Raw genomic sequence first — 12,949 nt, 5'->3', positions numbered from 1 at the left:
GGCACCAAGCAAGCTCCAATGATAACCCTACTGGCACAAAAAGTAAATAAAAATAAAATTATTTACATAAAGTTATTTAATATTTTTTTAAAGAAATGATTTATCTTTTTAAAAGAATAAACACATGTAAAGCACCTAGCAGGCTAAAAGTGTTAGGTACATAGTAGGAGTCATTGGGAGTCAAGCAGTAGCACAGCGGGTTAAGCACATGTGGCAGAGTAGGAGTCATTAATATTTAAGAGGTAACCTCAAGAGGGATTAAGCAGTGCTTCTGGGCTTGGGTTAGACTTCCTGGAGGAGGTAGTGGAGGGGGAAGGGGCAAGCAAGCTGATGATCTTGCAGATGTACTGAGAGCCACTGACAGCAGTCATCAAGAAATCGAGATCAGGCTTGGCTGGCCACGTCCTATTATTGGAACGAGAGGAGGTCTGAATACTGGAAATTTCATATAAATTGGCTAGCAGTCACACCCCAGTAACATTCTAGAGCAGATAATAAGTAGAACTTTCTGAACATTTGAGGGAAATCAAAAAGTGACTAATAAAAAAGAGGTCCTCCAAGGAAAAGTCCTTGAGATGATTTCCTTTCCTGAAAAGGGCTAGAACCTTGGCACAATGCAGCAACAATCCCTGTCTAGTATCTGGATCACAGTCACGAGTCTGAGAAGGAATCCTATGAATTATATGTAGAACAGTACTATTTCTGAACAGAGAGGTTCCTAGTTATCAGCATTCCTGTCCCTGGGAAATCTCCGTGCACTCGCCACTTCTTTGTCAGTAACTTCAATCACCCACTCAGTCTTAGGTACCACTGACCACTGCAACCAGATGCCCCCAGGTTTCCCTTCCACCAACCACAAGGCTGCAGTGAGTTGCTCACCTCTGTAGTGAAGGCTAGGAACTACCTAGCCTTCTTGCCTTCCTTTCCTTTTTCTCTCTTGCCTTTCTCTCTCTCCCTCCCCACTCTTCCTGTCTGTCTCTCTCTCTTCCTTCCCATTTTAGATAGAGACAGAAAGGCAGGGAGGTAAAGACCACAGCAGCAAAGCTTCCTTTAACGCAGTAGAGGCCAGGCTTGAGCCTAGGTCATGCACATGTCAGAGCAACACACTATCCAAATGAACTATTTAGCTGGCCCTCTCATCACTTTTTTAATGTATTTTTACTTTGTTGAATAAAGAGAGCAGTCAAGAGGGGAAAGGGAAGATTGAGAGGGAGAGAAAAAGAGAAACACCTGCAAGCACTATTTCCACCACTCATGAAGCTTCCCCCTTGCAGGAGAGGGTTGTGAGCAACCCAGGTCCTTCTTGCGCGTGGCAATGTACGCACTCAACCAGGTGCACCAATACCTGGCTCTCGCTTTTCTTTAATTTATTAACTGCCAGAGCACTGCTCAGCTCTGGCTTATGGTGGTGCTAGGGATTGAATCTGGGACTTCTGGTGCTTCCGGCATGAAAGTCTTTGCTTAACCATTAAGCTATCTCCTCAATTCCCTGTTTTAGAAATTATCTTAAAGTCCCTGTTTTTCCTCCTGTTCAAGGATACTGACAGAAACTCAGGAGTGGGCACAGTGCTACAGAATATTCTTTGAACAGCAATACCACAATGCCTGTTTATCTTGAGATCAAACAGAAACAGAATCCTTTCCCACTCTTTACAGGGCCTCAGATACCTTAAACTGGGAAGGAATCAGAGTGCACCTAGTGCATTGAAATATACCCTCAGTGCATGCACTATGATTTTACTGTAAAAATCTAAAGAGATTTTAATATTTCTTTGGAAATTATCTGGCCAAGAGTAACATGATTAATTTATGGTTGGCTCTAATTTCTCAGTAAATATCAGGTATGTTCAGGAATTCTTGGGAAGTGAGAAAAATCTAACAAATTATTTTCAAAAGCAGTAACAGTTTTATAAGACTAACTTTAATAATTAATGAACTTGACAAGATGTTACACTTTGTAGAAATGTAATTATGTACTTATAAATTCTGATTTTATAGTTTTCTTTTCATATTTTAGGGTCAATAATTTTTTTAAGGCTTCAAACACTTGCATAAACACCTGAAAAGCTCATTGGCTCCAGGCACCATGCCCATCGTGTGAGGACTAAAGCAATCTCAACAGTAGGCATGAGCATTTGGACCCCTTCCCCAGAAGGAGCAGAAATGATACTCTTAATGTCAACTCTGAGGCCCTGCAGGAACCTGATATGCCTTTGGGGATGTCCCAGTTGTTCCTGTGTTTAGGTTATTGCTTTGTACTCTGGTTCAAGCAGAAGTGACTGGCAGAATATAGTCCATATTCCTAACCAAAACATTATTTTCCTAAGCCTTCTGGGCAAATAAGAGCTGAGCTGTACATACAGCTGCTCTCCCCCAACCCCTGGGTATCGTCCCTCCTGCCTTTATGCAAGATGCCCGCTGACTCCTGACCTGGCTAAGGTGGAACCCACAGGTTGTCCAGGTGTCCTGGCACTCGGATAGATTGACGGAGGTAGGAAACTCCAAACTCAGTTCAACCACTAGTCAAGTCTCTCCTGCTAAAGAGAATGTTTCAGGGAGCGGCAGACCATCAGAAAGGATAAATGAAAACAGCATATGGTTCTCATGCAAAAGTAACGTGACTCAGTGATGTCATGCAAGCCTCTTCACCTGTGTCCGATTGTGGACTAAAAAAATTCTCATACCATTTCCTATAGGCCACAGGGTCTTCTGTGTAACCTCAGGTGGCCATGTCCTGAAATTTGGGCCTGGCGTAAAGAGCCTGTCAGTTGACCAGCTGTGGCCTAGTCCAGCTCATGATCTAGTCCAGGAAGAACTCTGTTCTTGTCCTCAGGAGATGAGGCACCACCCTGCCCGTACAGACCCCAACCACTGCTCTTAGTTTCAGATATCTATGCCAGTTGGCATAGATACCCCTAAATTCACATCTCCAGTTGGCAAATGCATTGAAAGTTCATGCAACTGATGAGTCTATTTCTCTGCTGGGGCTCAGGGAGCACTAGATCGGCTATTTTAGCAGGGCCTGGCTTCTTACGAGACTGTTCTTTGTATGCTTGATCCATCTGTGAAGAACCTCAGAGATGGGCCAATGAAATAGCTCACTAGGACAGTGCATTTTGCCATGTTTGCAACCTATGTTCGAGCCCAGCCCCCACTGCACTGAAGGAAGCTTTGGTGATGTGGTCTCTTTTGGTCTCTCTCTCCTCATCTCCATTTAAAATAATAACATCATGGGGGGCTAGTCGGTGGCACACCTAGTAAAGTGCACATAGTATGAAGCAAAAAGACCCATGCAAGGATCCCAGTTTAAGCCGCTGGCTCCCCACCTGCAGGGGAGTCGCTTCACAATCGGTGAAGCAGGTCTGCAGGTGGATCTCCATCTCTCTCCCTCTCTCAATTTCTCTCTATTGTATCCAATAAAAATTGAAAAAAATGGCCACAGGAGCAGTGGATTCACAGTGCCAGCACTGAGCCCCAGAGATAATAATATCATAGTAATAATAATAAAACCACCTCCCCCCACACACACATACTACCACCACCAGCAGCAGAAGACAAAGAAAGCAGTCAGAAGACTTAAGCATCCAAACCTAATGATCACCACTGCTTACCAGGTTCCACAGTAGGGCTTGGGGTCCATGACCCTCGTACTTTGTTTTCATTGCCAGTATCCCTTCTCTTCAGGTCCTGTGTGCATTCCACACCCTGGGTTGTTTGTCTGGGAACCCAGGCATCCTCAGTCCTGTCATGGCGGCTACACTTCCCTCTACATGGAAAGTCCTGGCTACAGCTCTTTATAGAGTTGATCAGGATGCTGACTCTACTCAGAGCATTAGTGCTGTGGAGTTAATGTTGGCCTGGATCTCCAGGCAGGGCTGGCCTTTCAGAAGGAGTGCCAAGTGAAACAGTGCCTAGGCACTTCACATTGCTCCAGAGGGAGAGCTCTACCCACTGCACACTGCACACGCAGTTTCCCTGAGGAAAAAAAAAGATTTCCGTCCTTCGCTTCAATACATCTTTATGACTCTCACCACTGAAGTTATGAAATTTAAAAATATGTCTTTGTGGAAATCATCTATTAGTAAGTAATCTTACAATTAGTCTTGGCAATTCAAAAAGCAAATACAAGGACTGACTTGTGTGTGGAAGAGGTGGGGGTGGGGGAGAACCATCAGTTTTTCATGTACCAAAAGAGAGAGACAGAGAACCTTTGCAGGGTACCTGTAGGCTGGCTGGGTGCTTCTGTGTCCAAGAGACCTCCAGAAAGAGAAGGTCCTTTCCCCTGTTCTCAGAAACTGAGGCTCAATGCAAATCTGTCCCAAATCAAGCTCTAAGGAGGCGAAGCCGCCAACATTTGAACTTAGAGTTCTTGACTCCAAGTTAGGTTGCTGTCCCCAGCCCTCACTTTCTCCCTAGATTGTTCAAAGTCTGACACTTCTCCTCTCCCTAGATTGCTTAAATGAAGATACCTCTCTAGCCTTCCACTCGGCATTATTTCTATGCAACAGATTTCTTACCACCGTAGGCTGTTCTGACTCAGACATTTTAACAGCTAAACGATCATCTTACTGCTGCTACTTGATCATTTATTGTTGCCAATTTTTCAATTCTAGGTATTTAAAAATTTTTTTATATTTATTTTCCCTTTTGTTGACCTTGTTTTTCATTATTGTTGTAGTTATTGTTGTTGTTATAGTTGTTAGATAGGACAGAGAGAAATGGAGAGAGGAGGGGAAGACAGAGAAGGAGGGAGAAAGGACACCTGCAGACCTGCTTCACCACCTGTGAAGCAACTCCCCTGCAGGTGGGGAGCCGGGGGCTCGAACTGGGATCCTTACGTCAGTCCTTGCATTTTGCACCACGTGCGCTTAACCCACTGTGCTACCGCCCGACTCCCTCTAGGTATTTTTCTGGCTAGTTTCATCCATCATTTATATTTCTGACCTTTGCCTCAAGAGTAAGAAGAAAAGAGAATGTGTTTGAATGCAGAGTTGTTGGAGTTCTTCAAAAGTATCCTGAGGGAAAATTACTTGGAAATGTGGTTCTTGATGGAAGCTAGCAGGTCCTGAGTGTCACGCGAAGTGCAAAGTACAGAGACATGTGGAGAAGTTTTTGTAACAGCAGAAAGCCTAATAAGCACTGCTACACAATTTCATACCTATTCCCTGCTTTTAGAAAGCGTACCATTTCTAAATGCCTTACAGGAAAGAACTGCCTAATTTGCCTTTAAAATAAGAAAGAAAAACTTATACATCATAAAAGACACAAGCATACTTGTTTGGGCAGAGGCTACCAAAAGGTGGGCAGAGAAGAACAACAAATGAGTTTTATAAAAGGTCTTTTATAAAGAGCTCTAACAGTTTGACAGAGAAGTATAAATCTTTTTTTGACCTGGCTGACTGGCAAAGCTGAAGAATGAGACACAGTAATGTCAGGAAGAAAATGTCAGAAAAGAAGAGAGCATGACAGTGTGGGCTCTGAACCACCCACACTACTTGGGTTCATACCTAGTTCTGCCACTATCCAGCCACAGAGCCTAGAGGTATTTCCTACTGTCCCTGTGTTTTGGTTTCTTGACATGGAAAATAGTCATGCTGTAATGCTTAGGCTCGAGTGTATAAGTACATGGATGGGGCACTTCATAAATGCTTGTTACATGTTTGCTACCGTTTGTTACTATTCTAGTGGGGACACTGAGAGTTAGGTGTCCAGAGCTGGGAGTTTGAGGATCTGCTTACCTTCTGACAGTGTAAGCAAAATTGTGTGCATTTGCATTTTTCTCAATAGAATTAAGTGTTTCCCCAATTCCTAAAGGGATCAGTGAGCTCAAAACACTTAAAATGTTTTTTGACCTTCTGGGGGTCAAGATGCAGCTCAGAGGTAGAGCACATGCTTTGTATGTCCAAGGTCCTTGGTTTGATCCTCAGCACACAAATAAATAAACATGACGCTCTAAAAAAATGTCAAAGGCAGAGCTGGAACACAGTAGCTAAGGTTAGGAGCTATGAGGTTGACCTTCCACTCTCTCCCTATAGCCTCAGAAGCCTCTCCCCGTGTGGCACCTTCTTCAAAACTAGCCTTTCTGTCTGAGAACTCTATGGGAGCCCCGAGACTGTTCTGGCTGCTTATTTTCAGTAGGTGCTATTCTGCAGGCTTTTGCTGGATTTTCCTCACCAGCATTCACATCAAATGGCCTCTCCTTTGTTTCTGACTTGATCAAGAGCTGGGAGGCCTCCTACGCCTGTTGTGTGTTCTGCTGCAGCTGTCAGGGACAGACCCCCATTTTCTGCCTCAGTCCCTGGGGCTGTAGGCCAAACACAACCAAAACCTCTTTCTCCTTTATGAATGCCCTTTCTGGAGGCCTGGTCTCCCCTTTCCCAGGACAGAAGAGGCACAAGACAAAGAAAGAAGCAGCTGCCTATGTCACATAGGCAGGTGGGTGTGTGGAGTTTGTCCTATTTCTTGGGGAGGGCATTGGGAGGGCTTAATAGCAGGTAAAGGAGGAACTCCTCCCTGCAGGACTCATGGAGAACCCCCACTCCCTACATCTGTTAACTGTCAGCAGTAAGCTCTGTCGCAGCCTTTCTTCTCAGTGCTTATAGGGCTGTGAGGATAGAACACCACAGCTTCTTCCTTCCCACCAGGTTCCAGGCGGAGATTCTCAAATATAGCTGCAGGGCCTCAGACATCTCACCTGAGCTGGCTAATAAAGACCAAAAGTCCCCAACTTTTCCTCTTTAGCCATCAAGTGTAGACCAGTTAAATTCAACCACCAGCCAGGAAGAAAACTGAGAAGTTTGATTCGCACAAGAAAAGCTAAGTCCAGCAGCTCCCAAAGCTTCTCTTACTCCTACAGAGAGAAAGGACGGCAACTGAGCTGACAAGGCCAGTGGTCTGCTCCTCCCTTGCTTAGCTTCAGAGCAGCCTCCATCCTGCCCTAGCCTTTTGCTGTCCTACATACCTGCCAGGGTTAGCACTCACAACATAGTTAAATAAAAATGCAAATTAACAAAAAGGAACAAGTAGGAATTTTCTTAGCATTCTGGATGTCAACCACTCTTGGTTTGGAAATGATTTTGAGAAGCTAAAGCACAGTGTTTGTCTTATTTGATAATTTTGTCTTACTACATTTATTTATTTCCACCAGATTTTTTTTATATAATTTCTTTATTGGGAGTTTTTTTTTTATAATTAGTGATTTAATAATGATTGACAGGATTGTGGGATAAGAGGGGTACAATTACATACAATTAAATTCCCACCACCAGAGTTCCATATCCCCTCCCCTCCCTCCTCAGAAGTTTCTCTATACTTTATCCCTCTGGGAGTATGGACCAAGAATCTTTATAGCATTTCTTACCACAGGGTATAAACTTCCTATCTGCTTGATTGCTTAACAGTTTTTTTTTTAAGTTTTTTTATATTTATTTATTTATTCCCTTTTGTTGTCTTTGTTGCTTTATTGTTGTAGTTATTATTGATGTCATCGTTGTTGGACAGGACAGAGAGAAATGAAGAGAGGAGGGGAAGACAGAGAGAGAGAGAGAGAGAGAGAGACAGACACCAGCAGACCTGCTTCACCGCCTGTGAAGTGACTCCCCTGCAGGTGGGGAGCCGGGGGCTTGAACCGGGATCCTTACTCCGGTCCTTGCGCCTTACGCCATGTGCGCTTAACCCGCTGCGCTGCAGCCTGGCTCTCAGTTTTTTTTTTTTAATTGAGTTTTGTGCCTGAATGATTCTACCACTCCCAGCAGACTATATTTTAGATAAAGGGTGAAAGACAGAGAGACACCACAGCACTGCTTCACCACTCATGAAGCTTCTCCTTTGCATGATGCCCTCATGTGGTGACTAGGAGCCTGAACCCTGGTCCTTGCACATGGCATAAGTGTTGAGCAGCCAGGTAGCTATCTCCTGGCACCAATTTATTTTTCAGATACAGAGCTTAGTGGATAGAGCTTGAAAACCTTCTTTCTAAAGGTCCTTCAGATCAGTAAGGAAAGACCCACCTCATTCGGACCTTGGCGACACAAGTTTGTACCTTCTTACTAATGTGACTGGCACATGAACACAGAAAACTGTCACAGATAGGAGGTGAGGTGGTGAAAGACCCCAATCAGACTATCAGAGAGACTAACTTTCCTGGGATTTTTCAGGAGAACTCACTGAAAATCATATGACCTATTGGGTCTGTTTCCGAAGAGAAGCAGGGTTTGGGCAAAACCCTAGACAGGGTGTTTGAAGTTCATGGACCAGCACATATATGTATAGGACACCAGTTTCAGAATGTATGCTCAGAGCTTCTGGTCTTCAGTGAGTTTCCTTTGGAAAATACACAGATTGATCTGAAAGATAATTTTATTCTCCAAAAGGCATGTGAAGGCCAATATATGGAGCCCGGAAATATCCAGAAACCCTAGCTAAAGAGCCATAATTGTAGGCATTGCTGCCCCCCTCCCCTGTGACTCTATGGAAGTTCATTTAGTTTTTAAAAAATTGTGGCAACTGTAAGTGAGCTTTGTCACTGAAAAGGCAAGTTCAGAGTCAGAACTGAGATGGCATCAGCCCACAGTATTTGGGGAAAGCAAAAACACTTGTTTCAGTGACAGGAAGCCACCAGAACCTGCACAATGCTGATTAATTCTGTGGCATTTCATCAGCACACATTTCTTCATGCAAATAATAATCAACTCAAAGAAAATCCAGTAACCACACACATAACCCCAACAGTCCTTATTATTTCAAATAAGGTAAACATGACTTCCCTTCCATAAACCACATAAATGGATGACTGGTACAGAAGCCTGCACAAATCACAGAATGAGGGAGTCAGGGTGAAAGTGGGCTTGGAGTTCAGACACACTGCTTCCCCCAGGTCTTGTTTTTATATCATGTATGTCCTGTCTCCCTGCTGGAGCCCTGCAAAGGTTGTCTACTCAGGGTGCAGCCAGGCATGGGTGAAGGTTACTCAATGGGTTGGTGACAGGTGACACGGAGGTCTGTGACCATGCATGTCTGTGTCCTTAGGCCCCTGGAGAGACTGCCTGCAGGCTCTAGAAGATGGCCATGATACCAGCTCCATCTACCTGGTGAAGCCAGACAGCACCAACCGTCTCATGCAGGTGTGGTGTGACCAGAGACATGACCCTGGGGGCTGGACCGTCATCCAGAGGCGCCTGGATGGCTCTGTCAACTTCTTCAGGAACTGGGAGACATACAAGGTGAGTACAGTAGAACCTGTGCTGCCCCTATACTGCCTGGCCCAGTACAGGAGGCCTGCCAGGGCCAAGAGAGGTCTCTTTCACCTCCTCACCCTGCAGTAAGGGGAAGGGACTCACCTCTCAGGGCCCATGAGCTCCAAACAGTAAACAGCTGCTAGAAGAAGGGCACTGAGGCTGTTACTGCAAACCCACCAGAGACGGGAAGGGCCTACAGCCATTGCCCCAGTTGCCACTCAAAACTGCTGTAAGAAAGGGTGAGGAGTTCAGACCACAAACTCTCCATGGACAGGCGTGCTGGTGGTGGGGAGCATCCTACTCCCAGCTGGGGCTTCCAAGGGAGAAGGTCTGTTTTCAAAGCCCAGAAGCAGCGAGTCCTCAGGCTCACAGCCCTGGGAGAAATCTCCCAAGCGGGCAGTTGCAGGGGAACTGAGGCAGTCCTTTTGAGGGCCCCAGTTCCAGGTTCCTTCTCTGGACTCGTTTCCAGAGAGAACACTCATCCTGCAGTAGGGAAGGTTGCAGGGGTTCAGCCGTTCTAAACGAAGAGGTGGTGGGAGGGATGAATACAGATGGCAGGAGCACCCTAGTCCTCTGAGTGCTGCCACAGGCTTCCTCCTGTGCAGGGAGATGCTACACTGAACCCCATTTGCACACAAAGAAGTAGAGCAACTTGCTCAGTGTTTCACAGCCAGGCAGAGGCAGACAGGTGAGGGAAGCTTAGGCCACTGACACCTAAGCTTACAAACAACCATGGCCATGACGGTGGCATATGAGCTCTCCCACTTCCTGCCACAGCTGCCCTCCACTGACTGGCCTGTGTCTTTGCTCGCTTCTCTGCCCCTCACTTAGAGAGCCAGAGCACAGCAGCAATGATTACATTCTGGGTTCAAATCTTGGTTCACCCTCAGGTTCAGTGTGACCCTGGGCCTCTCTAAGCCTTAGTCTACAGAGAGACTAATGATCTTTCCAACTTTTAGAATTGGCATGAAGATTCATAAATAACCTATGCTAAGCTCTGACAGCAGTGCAAATCCAACATGGCTATTACTAGCTATAGTTGTTATTATTAATAAGTTCACCCACTTACAAGACTTCAGAGGCTGTCACTCAGCTGATGACTTCCAAAACAACATGTTAACATAACCAAAACAAAATCACTGGAATTTAGACCTAGGAGGGTTCTGCATGAGTGGATGGAGTAATTGTCTCAGCTCCCACCATCTTATGAAGGGCTCCCACACAGACCATTACCAGAGAAGAAAACTGAAGTTCAAAGGTGAGGGATGCCTGTGTTATGTCTACTGAGTGCTGGGCTCTCCTTTTGCCATGTCACACGTGTCCCTATAGCAACCCCACGGAGCAGTACCATAGCCCCCTGATTACAGGGGAAACCTAGGGTTTACATAATGCCTAGTTTGGAGCAGAAAGGTGAAGTGACTCCTTAAGTCACAGAGGGGATCTGAATCCAGGCCTGTCTTATATTTACCCATTTCTAGATCTTCCTGTATGGGGCTGAGCATCCAAGAAAAGAGTCCTTCCGACTTCTCACTAATTCTCCTATATTCTCCCCAGCAAGGATTTGGGAACATCGATGGAGAATACTGGCTGGGTCTGGAGAACATTTACTGGTTAACCAACCAAGGCAACTATAAACTGCTTGTGACCATGGAGGACTGGTCTGGCCGCAAAGTCTTTGCAGAGTATGCCAGCTTCCGCCTGGAGCCCGAGAGTGAGTACTATAAGCTGCGCCTGGGACGCTACCATGGCAATGCCGGCGACTCCTTCACCTGGCACAATGGCAAGCAGTTCACCACCCTGGACAGAGACCATGATGTGTACACAGGTAAGACCAGTGGAGTCATACTGGGGCTGGGGGCAATAAGGAGTTAGGGGGAAGAGAGGCCTAGCAGATCCAGGGCTCCCGGTTGGTTCCATAGCCTGAGAATGGGATGGTCCCAGACTCTGGCTGCCTAAGCCTGCTGTCAACCCCAAAGGTCCTGAAGGTTCACTCCTATGTCCATTACCTACAGACCTCCTTTGCAAAGATGAGTCAGATGACACCTACAAAACTGGAAAGAAAGGAAAGGGCATGCAAATCACAAACTCAGGGGCCACTCTGCATCAGGATGGTTGTTAGGCTGGGCTGTGCATTTAAATCACTATATTGCCTTCCTGCCTGCAGGCTAGTGTTAAGGTGCACATCCCCAGGATCTCTGGGCCAAACATTCCACGTCACCTCCAGTCAGGTGTTGTTGAGTATGCTGCTTAAACTCTGCCTCAGCTCCCACATCTGGCAATCAGAATGATACCAGACTCACAGGGGAGTGCAAAGGATAGAGAGAACGGACCTGATGTGCTGTCCAAGTAGATTCTCTGTGGTTACATGTATTAGCTTGTACAGATCTTCCGTGACTACTGTCCCCAAAAACCCACTGCAAGGTGAACATACTATAGAATATTCAACTTATAAATTAAATATTCTGACTGGGAGCTGTGGCTCTCTGCCACTGTCCAGCTCACAAGAGAGTCATACCACCAGTGCAAATACATGTGTAGCATTTTTTGCATCATTGTAAAGTCAGAAAGTCACAACTCAAACCACTGGCTGCTGGGGCTCATCTGCACTGCCAATGCAGGGCTCTACAGAAGCTATAGAGAGGAAACCAGCTACAGGAGAGGAAGTGATTTTTCTTTTCTTTTTTTTTAAATTATTATCTTTATTTATTTATGGGATAAAGATAGCCAGGAATTGAGAAGGAAGTGGGTGATAGAGAAGGAGAGACAGAGAGACACCTGCAGCCCTGCTTCACCACCCACCACCTGGCCCCCAGTAAGGAAGTGATTTTTCTAAGGTTATATGCCAACAATCCAGGTCACTATTTAAATGAAAAGCATGAGAGAACACAGCAAATTATAAGCACAAATACAGTCCACACCTGAGTCCAAACAGCAGCCCTTCCATAGGTTAGTTAATACTTTTCATGGCCTGACACCTAAGTCTGCTGGTTCTCCAGGGAAACCTGTCCCCACTGCTCATTTAGTCCTGGTCTGATACCATTCTCTTGCCCTCTAAGGATTGTTCCCAGGACTACCTGCACTCCAGATAAGCTCTGCTGCCCACATACTGAGAGGTGGTGCTCCCTCCAGGTTCCCACAGCAGCCAACCTCCCAACAACACCAGAGGGTTACTACTTCTCCTTCTTCTTCTTATCATTGCCTCCAAGGTTATCAATAAGAATCTACCACTCTTGGCAGCCATTTTTTCCTCTTTTTTTTTTTTCCTTCTATTTTGATAGGACAGAATGAAATTGAGAGGAGTGGGGAGACTGAGAGGGAGAGAAAGAAAGATAGATACCTGGAGACTTGCTTCACCACTGGTAAAGTGTTTCCCCTGCAGATGGGATGTGGAGGAGCTCAAACGTGGGGCCTTGCACTTGGCACTATGTGCACTTAACCAAGGGTGCCACCACCCAGCCCTCCTGTTTCTGATTTCTGTTCAGACCTGTGGAATGGAATTGTCCCCCAGCTACCTCTGCTCCAAGTCCTGGGTTAAATGCCTAGTCACTACTCTCATCCAAATCCCACAGTAGTCCTATGCAGGAAGTAGAATGCTTATCCTCTATTACACTGAGACTATGGTGGCTTGGCAGGGTTGTCACTTGCCCAAGATCACATTGACCATTAGTCAGAAGCCTGAGCCAAAAGCTACAGATCTGAGCAGGCCTGAAGTC

At 45.7% G+C, this 12,949-nt stretch overlaps 2 protein-coding genes across 18 annotated transcripts in view; one reads left to right on the top strand and one right to left on the bottom strand.

The window, feature by feature from the left end:
- RALGPS1 (Ral GEF with PH domain and SH3 binding motif 1) overlaps positions 1 to 12,949 on the bottom strand; it is a 353,198-nt gene that overhangs the window by 142,786 nt on the left and 197,463 nt on the right. The gene's annotated exons all lie outside the window — the stretch shown is intronic.
- Positions 1 to 12,949, top strand: part of ANGPTL2 (angiopoietin like 2) — a 39,519-nt gene that overhangs the window by 24,713 nt on the left and 1,857 nt on the right. For both annotated transcript variants that reach the window (XM_007528839.3, XM_060200204.1), the window contains exons 3-4: positions 9,028 to 9,221; positions 10,791 to 11,061. In XM_007528839.3, the coding sequence (XP_007528901.1) occupies positions 9,028 to 9,221; positions 10,791 to 11,061 (465 nt within the window). The remainder of the gene's footprint in view (positions 1 to 9,027; positions 9,222 to 10,790; positions 11,062 to 12,949) is intronic.

This window comes from Erinaceus europaeus, chromosome 10 (assembly GCF_950295315.1).
Source record: "Erinaceus europaeus chromosome 10, mEriEur2.1, whole genome shotgun sequence".
Classification (NCBI taxonomy): domain Eukaryota; kingdom Metazoa; phylum Chordata; class Mammalia; order Eulipotyphla; family Erinaceidae; genus Erinaceus; species Erinaceus europaeus.
The sequence above is the reverse complement of the archived record's forward strand: the minus strand, read 5'-3'. Positions and strand labels throughout refer to the sequence as shown.